This window comes from Manis javanica, chromosome 5, assembly GCF_040802235.1.
Source record: "Manis javanica isolate MJ-LG chromosome 5, MJ_LKY, whole genome shotgun sequence".
Taxonomy (NCBI): domain Eukaryota; kingdom Metazoa; phylum Chordata; class Mammalia; order Pholidota; family Manidae; genus Manis; species Manis javanica.
In genome coordinates, this window is record NC_133160.1 from 720,292 (window position 1) to 737,722 (window position 17,431).

General features: G+C 65.0%; 1 protein-coding gene across 4 annotated transcripts; it reads left to right on the forward strand.

Annotated features, from left to right (window-relative positions):
- Window positions 1-106: 106 nt before the first annotated feature.
- Window positions 107-17,430, forward strand: CHRNA4 (cholinergic receptor nicotinic alpha 4 subunit). 4 transcript variants are annotated; one of them, XM_037006480.2, is made up of 7 exons: window positions 107-249; window positions 2,577-3,113; window positions 4,456-4,610; window positions 7,455-7,499; window positions 7,626-7,735; window positions 11,827-13,201; window positions 16,216-17,428. In XM_037006480.2, the coding sequence occupies exons 2-7, from the start codon at window positions 3,047-3,049 to the stop codon at window positions 16,339-16,341; spliced, it is 1,878 nt and encodes a 625-aa protein (XP_036862375.2). In that variant the 5' UTR covers window positions 107-249; window positions 2,577-3,046; the 3' UTR covers window positions 16,342-17,428. The 4 variants fall into 4 exon arrangements, with proteins under 4 accessions (XP_036862375.2, XP_036862374.2, XP_036862377.2 ...); XM_037006482.2 differs by lacking the exon at window positions 107-249 and having other exon boundaries at window positions 2,420-3,113; window positions 11,827-12,577; window positions 12,986-13,201; XM_037006479.2 differs by lacking the exon at window positions 107-249 and having other exon boundaries at window positions 2,419-3,113; window positions 4,459-4,610.
- Window position 17,431: the final 1 nt, after the last annotated feature.

Sequence of the window (17,431 nt, forward strand, 5' to 3'; positions counted from 1 at the left end):
CAGCCGCAGTCCCAGGAGCTGTCCTGACATTGGCTGGGGTGTGTGGGGGGAGGGGTCTTTGAGGAGCCCAGTCCACATCCTTCCTGCCCTCGGCCCCACCTGACATCACCCTCGAAGGACGCGCGGCTTCGGAGGACTGGGGCACGGAGGCAACCCCTCCCGGAGCTGGTCTCTTTGTCCAAGCAGGTTTCCCGTCCTCTGGGACAGCAGTTTCCGGAGCAGTGGGAGGGAGGAGCCCAGAGGCCTGGAGTAAGAATCTGATTGTCTACCTGATTACTAGGTGCCTGGGGCGGGCGCAGGTGGGGAGGGAGGGCCTTGCAAATTAATGAGTCAGAGGATTAATCTTGCTGCATTAGCAAATCCACAGGGAAAGCCCATGAGGTCAGGCAGATGCGTGAGCATGTGTGCGCTGGCTGCAGGGCTGTGTCTGCTGGAGCTCAGCACCGGCGCCTGTCCTGCCAGCCACCTGCACCAGGACAGACAGGCCTGCTGACCTCCGCTGGGCTCCCTGCCGAGTTCATCTGTGGAAATGGCCATTGGAAGCCTCCATCTCCTGGCCAAAGTGACAGGGAACGGAATGGAGAGCCGGCTTCTGTGGGCCGCCCAGGGTTCCCACTGAGGGTCAGGGGCCTATTTCCCTGGAAAGAGACATGCCCCTGAGGCAGCTTCAGTACCTGCCGGAGGCCAGGATGCCCAGCTGGGCCTTGAGCCCTGGCCAGGGGTTGGGGCCAAGCCTGATCCTCTGAATGAGTCCTTGAGCCCAATCAGCTCTAAGCCTGGGGCCTCCCACAACAGCACTGCCTGGAGATGGGGGTCAGAGTTCACAGATTTGGGGGCCAAGCTTTAATAAGTCCCAGGGGGTGAGCCTAAACAGAGGCATGAGGGAGCAACCTTGTCCTGAAAGACACTGGATTTGCCCCATATCCCTTGACCTGATGGTGTGAACACCACTTTGTCAGCCGATGACCAGCCCGCTTAGACCTTGCTCTGCTAGATTGCAAAATGAGCGTACGTAGGACCTCTGCTTCACAGGGGTGTTCAGATCATTGAAAGAGACTTCCAGAAGGGACTGAAGCACAGTTGGCCTGAATTATGAACAAAAGCAGTTGGAATCAGCTCTGCACACTGTCAATCAAGCACACTGTCCACTTGTCCTGGGACAGAGTGGAGCAGGGTGCGTCTCACCCAGACGCAGTGCAGACACAAGGAGGTGCCAGGCTTGCTGCCCCCCACATCTCATCCCTGAGAGGGAGGCCCCACAGGCTCTCCACCTGGTGCCCTCCCGCCCTCACACCCAGGCAGCAGCAGGCAGACCTGTTCACCAGCTACTGAGTCCATCCAATTTGCCCATCAGCCTGGACAGCCTTTGGTTCCTGGCACAGAGCTGGCTTGTGGAAGGGGCATAGCCAGTGCCGGAGGCACCCAGGATCTGGCGCTGCTGGGAGGCCTGGGGTGGCGAGGCATGAGGGGTGAGAGGGGACCCACCCACAGAAATAGGACACCAGTGAGCCCAGGCTCCAGTTCTGTTGGGGGCCTCAGGGGTGATGCCCCAGGCCCGGTGGTCCAGAAGGCTTCCCTGGGCTCCAGGGAAGGACAGACCAAGGCCTCCACCAGGAGGTCCTCTCAGCAGGGAATGAGGCAGCCTGGGACACACCATGCCTGAGGCTGGGAGGAGGCCAGGTGGTGGGCTGGCATCCCTCTACTGGTGTGTGACCTTGGGCACGTCTTAATCTCTGTCCATTTCCTCACCTGGATGCAGAGATGAACCCACCTCACAGGGTAACATGGGGGCCCAGTGAGTTCTGAGGCTGGTGGCCGCTCAGACGGGGCATCCTGGGAGCTGTTTGCAGGCCAGTCACAGTGACCACAGAGCTCCTCTGAGAGCCCCTGGGGGCGCTCAAGGTGCAAGCTCAGCCTGGAGCCCGAGTGCAGGAGGCCAGGGGTAAGGGAGAAGGGGAGGGGGCAGGGGCCAGGGGGCAGTGGGAGGGCAGAGGAGATGGGGGATGGGAGGCAGCGGGGCCCTGGCTGGGGGGGTGGATGCCTGCTGCTGGCAGAAGGGAGCATCACCTGTGTGGGGGTGGGGGGCAGACATGGAAGGGCTCCTTCAGGGGTGGGGCACTGCGCAGGGGCAGGTGGGGACATCTCCTTTCTGCCCCCAACCATCCCGACGTCTCCGTTGGGGGAGTGTGTCCCTGTAGAGCCCCGGAGTGTGGTGGGGCCCCTGGGGTGGGGCGGGGCCCGTGGGGCAAGGTGCGCAGGTGGCCGAGCGTCAGGCGTTGCTGCCGGGCAGCGCCCTCGCCTCGCCCCAGACGGTGGCTCCGCGCACAGAGGGGCCCTTCCCGGCCCCTCCTCGGGGCACCTGCTGCTCAGCGGGCGGCCGCCGCAGCCCACCTGAGGGCGCAGCCGCCTGCCAGGGCACCAGCGCGGCCGCGCCGACACCTTGGTGGCGGCTGATACTGCTCAAGGCCAGCCTGGGGGCGCCTGGGCCGGATGGGGCGCCGGCAGGCCGCACGGGGTCGGGGGCAGACCCGGGGGCTTCCCCGGGCGCGAAGCTACCAGTCCTTCCCTCCCTGCAGACAGGCGGCCCGCGGGGGCGAGGACGCGGGAGTCGATCAACCCACCGCGTGCCGGGCGCCCCTCCTCGTCCCCGCGGGCACGCCCCTCTCCAGGCGGGCGGCGGGCGCGCGGGGCCTGGGGCCCGGGCCGGAGGTCGGCGTGGGTCGTGGCCCGGAAAGCGGCCCGGCGCTGGGATCCCCCGGCGGCGCGCGGTGTCTGCGGCCCCTCCCGGGCCGGCACGTCCTCGGGGCCCCTCCCGGCGCGGGCCGCCGCCTCCCTCCGCCCTCCGCGCCCTCCTCCCCGCGTCCCCGCGGGCGGGAGGCGGCCGGGGCCGGGCGGGGCCGCGCCAACGAGCCCACTGCCCGCGGCCGCCGCTGCGCCTCGCGGGAGGAGCGGCCGCGGGGGGCATGAAGTTGGGCGCGCGCGGGCCCGGGAGCGGCGCCGCCGTGGAGCCGGGAGCCGCCCGCGTCTAGAGCCCGCTCGGCGCGCCATGGAGCTCCGAGTCCCGGGGGCGCTGCGGCCGTTGCTGCTGCTGCTGGGGGTCGGCCTCCTGCCCGGTAAGTTTCGGGCCCCGGACGGCCCCGGCCCTGGGGAGCCCCAAGCGGGGGGGCTCTTCGCGGTCCTGAGCCGCGGGGGCGCGCAGCGGGGCGGCCGCGGAGGATCCCCAACCCCGAGTCGCCTGTCCAGCGGTGCGGGCTGAGCCCGGCAAGGAGGGGGTTGACCCCGGGGAGAGGGGTTTGGGTGGGGTCGGGGGCTGTTGTTTCAGGACCAGAAGCCCCAACTTGAGTGGAGAGCCGTCTTGGCCATGTCGTTCCCCCACCCACCGGGCGAGATATCCCTGCAGACCACCCTCCCCCAAACTGCTTGGGGTTTGGGGCATCAGTAGAGCGGTCTCTGCCCCACCCATGCCTTTCCTGCTCCCACAGGCCCAGCAGGACCCCCACCCCCAGCCTCTGGGCAGCCACCTAGCTATTCAGGGACAAGTGAAGGGGATTTAAGCCCTGGCTTCCCCAGTGAGGAGGGGCTACACCTTCCTGGTCAAAGGGAAGAATGGGGCGGGGGCTCTGGGCTGGGAGCGAAGGGTCTGGAGATCTAGGACTGGCCCCAGGGGCCCTTGTGAACCCCTCCCCCTCCCCCGCCACCCAAGGTCTTGCCCAGGACACACAGGTGAGCCGCACAGAGCTGATAGGAGCAGGAGATGGGACTCCTGCTGGCCCCCCCAAGACCCTCAGGTGCAGTGGCCCCAGTCCAGGCGCCCAGGAGGGGAAGGAAGGCCCCCACACCAGACTGGTCCTGGGCTGGGCTGAGTGGGAGGGGCCCCTCCCCAGGCAGTAGAGCGGGGAGCTCGCTCCAGTCTCGTGGAAGGCAGTCTGCGTGTGTGTCCAGGAACACAGGGTTGCAGGCCGGTGTCAGGTCCGCATTAAAATAGCCCCTAAGCGTCAGGGGACAGTTCATTCTGGGTGGTAGCCCAGGGTGGCCGCCCTCTCTGCCCTTCCTGTATCACCCTGCCTGGGCCTGCCCCCACTGCTGCCTGCTCCCTCCTGGCCCACAGTCACACCCACCACATGCTTTGGGGTGCTGCAGATGCAGCTCCTTCCCCTGAAGTCGTGCTCTGAATGGGGAGACTCACCCAAATGAGCACTTGTCAGGCTGGATCCATGGCCTTTGACCTGAGATGCTGGGTGCTGGGAAGGCCCAAGGGATCTGGAAAGGCTTCCCCACCCAGGCTAGAGGAGAAACCACGGCCTGGAGCAGGGAGCACGTGCGAAGGTCCTGTGGTGGGAGGGATGTGCCAGGAGGGACAAAGGAAGCAGGGCGGCTGGGCATGGCCAGTGGCTGGAGGGGGCAGCCTGGATGGCCCTGTGCCCCGCCCCTGAGCTGCCTCCCTGCCTGTCCCAGCAGTGAGCAGCCACGCGGAGACCCGGGCCCATGCAGAGGAACGGCTGCTGAAGAGACTCTTCTCTGGCTACAACAAGTGGTCCCGGCCCGTGGCCAACATCTCGGACGTGGTCCTGGTCCACTTTGGCCTGTCCATCGCACAGCTCATTGATGTGGTGGGTGCTGGGCTGGGGTGCAGGGAGTGGGGAGCGCTGGGGTCGCCCTGTGGGGACCACCGCCTGTGAGGGGGCTGGAGATGCGGAGGAGCTGGGACGAGCCGTGGCATGTGTCGCTGCCCAAGCCAAGCAGGGAGTGAGGAGAGGCTGGTTTTGTGCCCCCTTCCCGCACACGGAGGAATCAGAGTGCCAGGTTCTCAGCAGAGGGCCAGGGCCGTCCCCTTCAGGCACAAAGAGCAGAAACCGCCTTGGTTAGGTGGGAGCAGATGCCCAGGCCTGCCAATGGCCAGATTGCAGGGCTGTAGCGGGAGCTATGGCAGCGGGAGGGTGGGCACAACCCAGCCTCCATCTGGCCTGGTTACCTGCAGGCCCCTGTTACCCACTGGTCTGGAACGTGGGGTCCTGGTGGGCCTCAGACGGGTCCGGGGTATGTCTACCTTCCCAGTTATGGGTGGAGGCGGTGCTGGGCACCCATCCTGCAGGGGTGATCTGACTGGGTGGTGGGTGCACAGCCTGGCATGGGGTCCCAGGGGCCTTGGAGTGTGGGGAGGGGGCCTCCGGAGCCTGCTCCACTTGCTGTGAGGAGGTCCAAGGCCTGCTGGGTTTGGAAGCATTTGGATTTTCCACTCTGGGATCCAGCCGCTTTAGGTTCCAGGGAGGGAGTGGAATTCACCCAGATTGTAGACACCAAATGCCCACCCCACTCCCCTGCCAGGATCCCAACCTGAGCCCACTCGGTGAGGGGAGGAGCCACTTGTTCTGGGGTCTGGAAGCCCTGGTTCCAGGCCTGTGCTGTTCATGCTGGGTGAGCCTTGGCCACCGCAGCTTCTCATCTGGGAAATAAGCACAGAAGCACCGTCTCAGGCTGAGTGGGTAATGTGCGGGATGTTGGGGGACGGGAGAGGCTCAAAGGACAGAACGGGCCAGTAGCCAGGACACCCTGTCTGCCTGCCCTGTCCCCCTGGTTCCCGCCCTCAGGCATCCAGGAACTGGCTGGAGTGGTTCCTGTGAGGTGCTCTGGCTGAGGCAGGGCCAGAAGTCAGTTCGAGATATGCAGGGCTCGCAAACCCGCTGAGGTTTGCAAACACCGTGCAAAGCGGGCCTTGGCTGCCATTTAAAGATCTGGGTCGGCTGCACCACTGCCTGGCCTCCCACCTGAGCTCTGTGGGGCTCGCTTATAGCTGCTCAAGTTTGCCCATGAGACACAGGCCTGCAGCCCAGCAGCCCTGAAGCCTGGTGAGGGACCTGCCAGGGGCCCTGGGGCAGCGTGGGGCGGGCCGGCTCTGCCGTCTGCACTGTGGTGGCCAAGGACCCCCCCATGCACATGTGCTCATGAGCTGCCCTTGCTCATGTCCCAGGTGCTGGCCCTCGGCCATGTCTGTGAGTGGCAAGGCTGCCCGCGTCTGGGCCACTCTGCCTGTCCCTTTGTGGGGCTCGCGTATCCTCCGCAGGTGCCTCTCAGGGCAGGAGTGAGTTCATGCCTGCAGAGGTGCCTGAGGCATCCTGGGTACTCTCCAGGCCTGGGCATGCTCCTGGGGAAGGGGGCCAGGCCCTGCCACCCTGAGTCTTGTTCTGAGCCTGGGGGGATGGGCAGTGGGTCAGAGCAGGGGTAGGCTGTGCCCCCAGAGGATGGGACTCTGTGGGCATGGGGGTGGTGGTGCGGGCAGCTCCATGTGGGGACCACTAGGCAGCAGGGAGCCTGCCCCACGTGGCCCCAGGGAGAGCAGGAACAGAGCAACGCCCGGGGGCAGCCAGGGACACGGCTCCCTCCCCCTAGACTGGCTGGCTGGCAGCTTATGCCTTGGAGGAAGCAGCAGTGGAAGGCACCCAGGCCTGTGCTTTGGGACATAAAGCCTGGTCCTGACGCTGGTCTGGTCTGGTGGCCCTTTGGATTTCCTGGGGGTCAGCACTGTGCCAATGGCCTATATGTCCCCGGTCCAGGGCAGAAGAGGGAAAAGGTTGGGCCATCAGAGGGGGGGAAGAGCCTCACTGGGGTGCTGCCCCCACTCCCTGTGTCCCCAGGTCCAGCCCCTTTCCCCAGGGGGAGAGGCCCTACCCCTCAGGGGTCCTCCCAACTGTTGCTGAGCCCCCCGACCCAGTCCTGGGGCAAGGCTCACACCCATGGCCCGGCTCCCGTCCCGGGTGGGTGCTGAGGAGGCTGGGTGTAGGCGTGGCTCCAGAGGCCAGTGCTCACAGGGTGAGGTGTGGGGACCCTGGGACCTGCCCCACAGGCCCTGCATCACCGCGTGGAGCCCGGCGCTCTTCTCCGGAAGGCTCTGGCCTGGGCTGGATTCTGAGCGCTCAGAGGCCGGGTCTCCAGTGGCTGGAAGGGGCCTCCAAGGATGTGAGGCCCAGCCCTCCTGAACTGGGCAGCCGGGCTCCCGCTCCCGCCTCCTATTCCCGCCCCGTCCTTAGGCTTGGGGTGAAGCCCTGTGCATCTGGGTGGCTTTGCAGCAGCGGGAGGGACAGGAGCTGCTCACCTGGGCCCACCTGTAGAGCTGCCGCTCTGGCCGGTGGGGAGGGCCCCGGGTGGGTCCAGAAGGAAGCAGCTCCCCAGCGGTCCGGATCCCCGGGAACCAGCTCCCCTTCCCTCGCACTGGCTGGGGGAGGGCCAGGCCCCAGGTGACTTCAGGCCAGCTGGGCCCTGCCCCTACTCTCCTCATGGAATGCCCCACATTGCTGAGTCTCCCTGGGTGCTCCATCCTGGGCTTGGTTGCCTCCCATGGACAAGGTGCTCACTCCCTCCTGAGGGCCCTGGCCTGTCCCTGAGGCTAAGGAAGCTCAGGGCCATGGAGCTGACTCTGTCACCGGGGGGCACGGCCTCCGGTCTCACTTGTGTCCTAGGATGAGAAGAATCAGATGATGACAACCAACGTGTGGGTGAAGCAGGTGAGTAGGGGGGGTGCCTGCCCTCTGCCCCCTTACTCTCTGCCCAGCCCTCCCCCTTTGCCCCAGTCCCTGCCCCTCCCCCTTCCAGCCCCTCATTCCCACCCTCCCCTCCCGTCCCCTGTGCAGGAGTGGCATGACTACAAGCTGCGCTGGGACCCTGCCGACTATGAGAACGTGACCTCCATCCGCATCCCCTCTGAGCTCATCTGGCGGCCGGACATCGTCCTCTACAACAAGTGAGCCCGGGCAGGGCATTGTGGTTCTTAGCGAGCATGGGGGCAGGAGCATGTCAGCCAGGTCCTGGCCAGGCGGCTCCACCAGGGCTGGGGTGAGCATGAGACAGGCCAGGGAGGAGGAGGGTGCCGGAGTCTGGGGGCAGGCCTGTAGCAGGGTGTGGGCTGGGTCCCTGCCTGGACCAGCCCCAGGGCCTTGGGGGCCTCCTCCTGCCTCAGACGCCACCCCAGGATGACTGCAGGCCCCAGAGCTGCTCCCCTCTGGGCTGCAGTTGTTTGTAGAATCTGTCCCTGGCTGCGGCATGTGGTCCCCCTTGCACAGGCTCTCGTGTCTCTTATGGTAGTTGAGTCCAGAAGCACAGGGTGCTCTTGGAAGGAGGTGAGGGGGCCCAACCGCCTGCCCCCTTTCAGTGGGCCACCCCTGTCCACCCCCAGGCTTTTTGTCTCAGGCTGCCCTGTCCAGTCACCACAAGTCCCCAAACCCGGCTCATCATGCTCCCCAGCAAACAGCCTCTAGCTCGGGCCGACCCAGCCCTGGAGGGGCTGAGCTGAAATCTAACCACCTACCTAAGTGTTCTGTGCTGAGGGCCAGGGTTTTCCAGCCACGGCCGTGGCAGGCCACGAGCTCTAACGTGTCCGTTTGTTCCCCTGTCGGGCCCCCCAGGGCAGCTCATGTCCTGTGTCTGCATCAGTGTGGTGTCGTTGCCTGCCTGGCTGCTCGGCTGGATCCGAGGGGCTGTGCCCTGAGGCTCCTGCGCCAGCCCGGGCAGTACTAATAGCGAAGCACTCAGCTGCCTGTCTCTGCCATCTGTCCAAGCCTCTCCCTCCCCACCGCCAGACCCCAAAGGGCCGCAGCACAAAGCTCCCTCCAGGGCCCCAGGCGCTGGGCCTGACCTACAAAACGGTGCTTTTTGATTAAGGACCATCCGGCTCCTCTCCCAGCTCGCCTGCTTCCAGTAATGGCAGCGGGCAGGGCTGCAGGCAGGAAGGAGCTCGGGGTGGTGTGGGCTCGCATTGGGGTCAGCTTGGGAGTGGGAGGGCTGCCCTGCTGCTCCCCCCGCAGGGTCTGAACCATGAGTCTGGGGTCCTCAAGCTGCCCCAGCCTTCCTGGGGTCTATGCCTAGACCCCCAAGCCCCTGCCCCCGGACCCAGCACCTGATGCATATGAATGGCTGTGTGAGCAGGAACACGCATGGGTGTCAATGCTGCAGGACCCCGGGAGCATCACATCCGGGGGTAGCTGGACAGTCCCTGGGCAGGACCGCCAGCTGATGTGACAGCACCCAGGGCTACAGTCAGGGGGGCGGGTACCGTCACCCAATCCCCCCTTCTCCCCTCCCTGCCAGTACCTGGGGAGGTGGTGGGTGGACCCTCAATGTGGGACTGCAGCAGGTGGCACTCTCTCAGGGCAGGGCTGGGTAAGGACAGACCCAGAGCAGCTGGCTGGTGCTGGCTGAGCCACAGCCACCGAAGAGGCCCGTTTCCAGGGGCAACAGTGTGCAGTTGAGTGTGGCCAAGTGGTCGGCCTGACTGCTGTGCATGTGGGGGCTTTCTTCCACCAGAGGGTCTCCCACAGCCTTTCACATGCAGCTTCACGTGGGAGGGGGTATCTCCAGCCTGGAGCAGGGACCTGCCCCAGCCCGGCTGGGCTCCACCGCTCTGGGGCAGTGGCTCCAGGTAGCGAGTCCAGAATAGGCTCAGAGTGGACCAGGCCAGCCCTGAGGTCCGTACCCCCTTGGCCTCCGGTCTCCTAGCACTGCCAAGGGCGGGATGTGGGACTGGGACCGGCAGCTGCTGGGTGATGTTTATCTCCCTGGCACAGTGCAACCTCTGAGAGGACAGGGCGGCTTTGTGCAGTGGTGACAGCCTTGCCTACAGGAACCTGCCCCTGCCTGGGCACCACAAGGCAGCCAGGGCCCACATGCAGCACGTGGCCCTTCCGCAGACCTTGCTGGGCTGGACGCGCCATCAGCACATGAGCGTGAAGGGCAAAGCACCATGATGACCAAGTAGTGAAAACCTTGAGGCCTCAGGGCGTCGTCTGGGTCCTAGGTCACCCCTCCACACCTGAGGGCCTGGTGGCCTGGTTTCCGGGGGCCCTGGGGGCCTCTGAGCCACCTGGGCTGGGCGAGGAGGGGGCAGCTGCGGCAGGGGGCAGGTGGGGACAGAGCCATCAGGATCCGCTGGGAAAACCGGATCTGGTCCTGGGGCTGGAGAGGCCCGGAGCCCGAGGCCCCAGGCTGCTTTCAGTGAGCCCAGAACACCCCTTGCACTGCCCAGGGGTCAGCGCCGCCTGCCTGGGCTCACACTGCTGGTAGGAGTGTTTGCTGAATGGGGTGTTGGCTCATTTGCTGAGTGAGAGCGTTTTAGTCTGGGCCTCAAAGGGGCAAAGCTTTGGTTTTGGAGGGATGGAGCCAGTCTCGGGGCCAGAGGTGTGCACCCCGCCACCACCTTGAGAGGTCCTGGGTCCATGCATGGGGACCAGGGCTGTGTGGCCCAGGGTCCAGGGCTGAGCAGGTTGCGGCCAGGCTGGATTTGGGAGCAGAACCCTGTGGCATCCGAGTCTGCAGGGTGGGTGTGACAGGAGCAGGAGAGTGACGCCAGTGAAGGATTGGGGGAGGGTCCAGCAGCGTCTCTGCTCGTGGCCGCTGTGCCAGAGGGACTGGCAGTGGCCCCCACCTTCCATGGTGCTGGAAGCCCAATGCCAGTCCTGTCAGCCACCGCACTGCCTTCCCCTACAGGGGAACTGAGGCTGAGAGAGCTGCACCCGGAAGCCCAGGTCACACCCCCGGGACCCAGATGGAGGCCAGGTGCTTCCCGCTGCAGAGCGGAGGATGAGGGCTCTCGGGGCTGCTTGTAGGTGTCTCTGTGCACCAATAGGCCAGTGGCCTCGCCCCACAGTGGGTCCCACCTGTGGACAACCTCACAGGGAAACTGAGGCCGTCTTGCTGTCTGGGAAGCCCAGGCCAGGGCCGTGCACTGTGCCCACCAGGAGAAGAGCCGGGGCCAGCAGCCCCTCCCCATTGCCCACCCTGCCTGTGAACACGGTGCCAACATCCCCCAAGACCCAGGGCCAGGCAGGAGGGTGGTGACCAGAGGCGGGCCCTGAAACCCTGACTGGGGTTTGCGGCCAGCCCATTGCCTCCTGCCCTCTTGGCCCTGGCCAGGCTCTGCCGCGGTGGGCCCTGGACTCCTCACCTGTGCAGGAAGGGGGAGCCTTTGTGCTCCTGGCGGTGGGTGGTTAATGGAGTGAAGTTGCTCAAAGGTCCCAGAGTCGTCAGCCCACTTGGTCTGGGCAGAGGAAGGTGGCTGGAAGGGCCCACACCCCAAGAGTGGTCCAGCCTGAGGGGAAGACCACAGGGGATGAGACGTCGGTCCAGGATGCCTTGCAGAATTCTGCAGTCCGTGGTATCTTGCCCTTGGTGTGGCATGAACAGCCAGATTGGCAATGGTGGGTCACAAAAGGTTCAGGTGAGGGCCACTTAGCCCAGACTTCCTGGACCCCCACCCCGCCTGGAAGCAAACCTGTACACAGTGTGGGGGCCAAGACCCTCTGATGATCCGTCCCCTCCACCTCCACCCTGGGCCTAGGGCCTGTCCTCCTGAATTCTCCCACTCACCTTCCCCAGAGGCTGGAAGCCCTGACTTCAGGACCCCTGCAGGGACCCAACACTTGTGGAAGCCCCTCCAGGCTGCCTGCTGGTTCCCAGTATGGACCAGTTCCTAGCTCCAGGGCTGAGAGGGGCTAGGCACCACCTCCCCTTGGTGCCAGGAAGTGCCGGGTGTCTGGGAGGAGGCTCGGATGCCGGCCGGTTTCTGGTCCACCCCTCAAATAACCACCATCATCAACATGCTTGCGAGTCCTCTAAGCCAGGGGCCATCCCCAGGGCAGGTGGCTAAGCTGAGGCGGGCAGGCGAGTGACGTGCCCAGGGCTATCAGCCCTGCTCACCCAGCCCGGCCTCCCGCGAGGCTGCCCGCCCTTCCTCGCGCACCCAGGACCTGGGGTTGTGCGCATGGTGGGGCACTGGATGGCACCGGGGCAGGGTCCGGCTGGGGTGCCGGTGGGTCTCACGCTGCCTCTCTCTCTGCCCAGCGCGGACGGGGACTTTGCCGTCACCCACCTGACCAGGGCCCACCTCTTCCACGACGGGCGGGTCCAGTGGACGCCCCCCGCCATCTACAAGAGCTCCTGCAGCATCGACGTCACCTTCTTCCCCTTCGACCAGCAGAACTGCACCATGAAGTTCGGGTCCTGGACGTACGACAAGGCCAAGATCGACCTGGTGAGCATGCACAGCCGCGTGGACCAGCTGGACTTCTGGGAGAGTGGCGAGTGGCTCATCGTGGACGCCGTGGGCACCTACAACACCCGCAAGTACGAGTGCTGCGCCGAGGTCTACCCGGACATCACCTACGCCTTCGTCATCCGGCGCCTGCCGCTCTTCTACACCATCAACCTCATCATCCCCTGCCTGCTCATCTCCTGCCTCACCGTGCTCGTCTTCTACCTGCCGTCCGAGTGCGGCGAGAAGATCACGCTGTGCATCTCCGTGCTGCTCTCGCTCACCGTCTTCCTGCTCCTCATCACCGAGATCATCCCGTCCACCTCGCTGGTCATCCCGCTCATCGGCGAGTACCTGCTCTTCACCATGATCTTCGTCACCCTCTCCATCGTCATCACCGTGTTTGTGCTCAACGTGCACCACCGCTCACCGCGCACGCACACCATGCCCGCCTGGGTGCGCCGCGTCTTCCTGGACATCGTGCCGCGCCTGCTCTTCATGAAACGGCCATGCGTGGTCAAAGACAGCTGCCGGCGGCTCATCGAGTCCATGCACAAGATGGCAAGTGCCCCGCGCTTCGGGCCCAAGCCCGAGGGGGAGCCCAGCATCAGGGGCAGGGCCCAGAGCCGGGGCCCCTCGCCCTCCCCGTCCTTCTGTGGCCCCGTGGACGAGCCTGTCAACCCCCAGCCAGCCTGCAAGCTGCCCCTAGACCAGGTTCCTGCTCTACAGCCCTCAGAAACCGGGAAAGCCAGCCCCTGCCTCCTGCCCAGCCCCTGCCGCCCACCCACTGGTACCCGGGCCCCAGGGCTGGCCAAAGCCCGGGCCCTGAGTGTCCAGCACATGTCCAGCCCTGGTGAAGCCGTGGAGGGCAGTGTCCGGTGCCGGTCTCGGAGTGTCCAGTACTGCGTTCCCCAAGATGATGCCACCTCCCAGGCTGAGGGCCCCACGGCCGGCTCTCCTGTCTCCCAGGTCCGCTCGGTCGAGCTCGCACCACCAGACCAGCCCCCTCCATGCACATGTGAGTGCAAGATGGAACCATCTGTGGCGTCCCCGAACGCCGTGCCCAAAGCCTGCAGCACCAAGGCCCTGCCCCGGCACCTGCCCCTGTCACCAGCCCTGACGCAGGCAGTGGAGGGCGTCCAGTACATTGCAGACCACCTGAAGGCGGAAGACACAGACTTCTCGGTGAGTCCCTGTCTGTGGCTTCATGCGGATGTGTCCCTGGCCCAGGTGGCACCAGCAGGCACTCTCTGCTTCCCTTTCCACCCCAAAGAAGGGAGTGGCTGGTGAAAACCAGAAACCAGGGTCCAGACCCAGGCTGCCAAGCTCGGGGGGCACTACAGCCTGAGCCCCACCCCTGCTCCCTCTACCCCAAGCCCCCATTATTGGCTGGGGTCCCCAGGGCGGAGCTGGGGCAGGTGGAGCCTAGGGGCATCCCCTTTGGGCTTCAGGACACAGTCGCCTGTGGGCAATAGGGAGGGGCCTCCCCTGGGGAGTCTGGGCACCACTGTGGCCATGGGGTACTAACCAGCAGTGCCCTCTCTCTGACGTTGGCCCTGGAATGCTCTGCCGTGGGCCGCAAGGAGGATCTGGGGTGTCTGGCCCTGGAGTCGGGTCCGAGGGCTGGGAGGAGATAGGACAGCGTTGGCGTCTCTGCAGCCAGATGGGAGGAGAGGAGGCTGGGGTTCTGGGACACAGCCCTGCCCTTCCGCCAGTCCCTGGAGCCCAGCCCTGGGGACCCCAGAGGGCTGCTCCTCCTGCTGAGGGGCTCCTGGGCCAGCCCACCCTGCCTGCTCCTCAATCGCCAGCATGGACCAGAGGCTTTAGGGGCATCCATGTCCCCCTGCGAGTGTCAGCCCAATAGGCTGGCCCATGCCCATGGGGCTCACAGAATGGTTCCGAGACATGCCCGTGTCCCCAGCTGGTGAGCGGTGGCCCAGGGCCTAGGCCAGGTCTCTGTGTCCTACATCTAGGGAGATGTTCCTCTTTCCTGCTGCAGACCCTGCTGGCCCATCCTGTGGGGGGGGGGCCCAGAGGCTGGGGTCCCAGTCCAATGTGGCTGAGACCCGGGATGCCAGAGCCAGGAGTGGGGCTGCTGTCCCAGGCTCCATCAGCCACATCTCAGGGCACCGGGGCCAGTGGGTCCAGGCTGACAGTGGAGCCCCAGCTCAGAGCATGGGCACCGGCCTAGGCAGTTGGCTGGCGTTACTCGATGCCCAGTCTAGGCCCAAGTCCTGCCGCACCCACCTTGCCTCCAGATGGTGTCCTGCCCTGGCTGGTGGAGACCCAGGGGCAGCACGATGCTGCCGTCCCTCCCCTCCCCGTCCGCCTCCGCAGTCACGTGAAGGTTCAACAGACCCATAGCTAAGTGAGCCCCAGAGAGGAAGCAGGCCCGGCCACACAGCGCATGGGAGAAGCGAGCAGGGGGGTCACCCACCACCAGCCCCCTATCCCAAGAGGCTGCAAGACCATTCTGGAGGTGTCTGCCTGGGAGAAGTCTGCCCTGGGACCTGGTTTTGCTGCCGCCTCTTGAGACGAGACAGTTTCTTGACTTGGCGTGGGGTCAGAGTGGGCCTGTGCAGCGTGGCCTTGGCCCTTCCAAGTGTCATCAGACCCTCCGTGGACTCTGGCACTCGGTGACACTTGTCAGCACAGGGCTGCCACGACCTGGTTCTGGGTCCTGAGTGCGTCTCCATCCCCGGGCTCTGGGGCGCAGAGCTGGCTTCACGGGAGTCGGCCTCATGTCCCCGCCGCTCTGTCTGCAAAGGCGTTTCTTCTTTGGGATGGAGACGGCATGCAGGGCGGGAAGAAAGGAGGGAATGGAGGCTGGTCTTGCCTCCTGGAACAGAGGGCACGCGGTGGACTTTTTATTTATAAGCGACCCCGTTTGCTCTCAGGTTTCCTGTGAATAAACGCGGCTGTTTCAGCTTGGTTTGAACCATCAGGACGCCTCTGATTACTTAAAAAAAATCAGAGCAGAAAATGGCAAAGAAGAACCCTCTTTTCCTTGATGCCCCAAAATGGGGAAGCTGAGGCCTGCCTGTTGCTGAGGCTGTCACACCCGGTGGCCTGAGCCCTGGGGCTGCCTCTCTGGTCACTCGAGCGCTGACTAGCTGCCCACTGGGACCCCTGCAGCCTGGCTGGGCTCTGCGTCTGCCACTCAGCCTTTGTCCCTGGGGTCATCAGGCAGCCGCTGCTTCGGCCCCAGGGAGGCCAACATGGGGTTCGGAGCCAGGACGGGGAGTACCTGGGCTGGACCTGCTCCCCGTGCACAGATGTGGAGCTGTGCTTATTCTTGGCCTGCAGGACGGTGAGGGTGGGGCCTCTGCTCAGGGGTGAGTGGAGCAGGTGGTGAGCTCAGCCTGCTTTGTGCTGTTTGCTCCCACCCCAAGTCCATGTGGTCCCCGGTGCCCGGTCCCTCCAGCATGCCCTGGAGAAAGGTTGGGGCCCCCATCCCTGGCCACCCTGCCCCACTCAGAGCCTGCCTGCAGCTCCCAGGACTTTGCCCACCTCGTGCATGTGGCCCTCATGGAGCTGAGAGACCCCACTGACCATGAGGGGCCACAGGCTCCGTGGGCAGCTGGCTTGTGAGCACCTGCCCCACGGCAGGGGAAGGAGTGGGGCCAGCCAGGCCCCACTTGGGATGCTCTTGGGACACCATCCACGGTGGGGCCCACACTGCAGGTTCTTTTTAGATGCTTCTGACACTTGCCCGGTATGCTGGGCAAGTGGGTGCCCCCCACATCTACACCTGCAAAGTGGGGGTGCACTGGGCCTCCACAGTGCCCTTCCAGCTTTTGCAAACCGAGAGCCAACTCCACTGTCACGCAGCCTGGACCCTGATGTCCCCCGAGGCCCTCACTGTCCACCTCTTTGGAGCTCAGGCCCCTTGCCAGGCAGGCAATGTCAGGCCCCACGTGGCCATAATGTTGGCCCCTTATGGGGGGTGCTCAACCCCTGCAGCCCGAGTGTTCCCGAGCCCAGACGTCAGCAGGACAAGCCATTTCTCTGCATCCTTCCCTACTGGTCTCCTCAGCACAGGCATGTGCCTGTGACCCTCATCACCTGTGGTGCTGGTGACCTTGGGGGGCAAGGACAGGAACCTCAGAACCTGCCAGGCCAAGCACTAGGTACCAGAAGGTTCTTGTGCCGGGGAGGCCGAGGGTGGTGGTGGAGTGACCATGTGTCTCTCTTTGCAGGTGAAGGAGGATTGGAAATACGTGGCCATGGTCATCGACCGCATTTTCCTCTGGGTGTTTGTCATCGTCTGCTTGCTGGGCACTGCGGGCCTCTTCCTGCCACCCTGGCTGGCCGGCATGATCTAGGCAGCGGGGGAACATGCACCTGCCAGACCCAGGCGGTGTCTACGGGCAGCTCACTGGGGGTCTGAGCCTGGCTCTCTGCAGGACTCTCGGGGGCCTAGGGGTCACACCATTTGCTAAATCATCCCCCTGTGCTGTGTCTACTGTGAGACGGCCTCAGAAAGGGCTGCTGCCCCCTGAGAGCTGGCGTGGGCTCAGTCTGGCTGGGACCTACCTGGGAGGCAGCCGGCCTGGAAAGGAGTGGCTGGTAAATGCCTGTTCTCGTCCGTAGGGTGGCGTCAACCACCTGAGTCTTATAAAGTTTATCTGGAGCATGGTGACACGTTGGCTTCCTGCCCAGGGTGCGCATCTGACACTCTCAGTGCAACACCGCAGCAGTGTGACTGTTCCTGGGGGCCGCGACCTTCAGCCCTCTCAGCCCCAAGTGCCCCTCATCCCTGGGATCCCTGAGCCGAGGTGCCTGAGTCAGCCGCCTGGCCGCCTCTCCCTCCCCAGGCTTGGGGGCATTGCCCCCCTGGGGTTGTCAGACCTGCTCTCCTTCACCCCATGGAAATCAGTCAGCAAACACTCAGATCTCATTTGCCAGAGGGGGGTCCAGGCAGGCATCTATTTTGTTTTGTTTTGGGTAAATTAGTAAAAACCCATTTTGTGCCCAAGGCGCTTTGAGCAGAGTTGCTGGGCCTGGTGCTGCTAGGAGGACAACAAGCCAGCGGCCGGTTCCCCAGGGGCAGGTCCGGACGCCTGCTTCCAGGGTGCCTTGGGGGTCTTGGGCAGGACTTAGCAAGGGCCCACTGATGCCCCAAGTTGTCCGTGGGCACGGGCGGTTGGTGAGGAACCTGGGGCTCTGGGCTCCCCATCCCAGCTCTCCCCTGACCTCCTGTGGGTTCCCCCAGAGTGCAGCCCCCACTGGGAGACCCTCTTACGGGCACAGACATGGTAGCCATGGTGAGGCCAGGGACAGAGAGGATGCCTGAGGACGATTCTCCAGGGCCACCTCCGAGAACCTCTGGAGTGTGGTCTGTGGGGTGGGCTGTGCCCTCACGGGCCTCCCAGCCCTGGGTGCACCCTCCCCGGGGCCAGCATGGCCAAGCAG

Coding starts and splice junctions, on each gene's coding strand:
- CHRNA4 (XM_037006480.2), top strand. CDS start 3,047: ATGGAGCTCCGAGTCCCGGGGGCGCTGCGGCCGTTGCTGCTGCTGCTG. Junction 3,114..4,455: donor GGGGGTCGGCCTCCTGCCCG/GTAAGTTTCGGG, acceptor TGCCTGTCCCAG/CAGTGAGCAGCCACGCGGAG. Junction 7,500..7,625: donor CCAACGTGTGGGTGAAGCAG/GTGAGTAGGGGG, acceptor TCCCCTGTGCAG/GAGTGGCATGACTACAAGCT.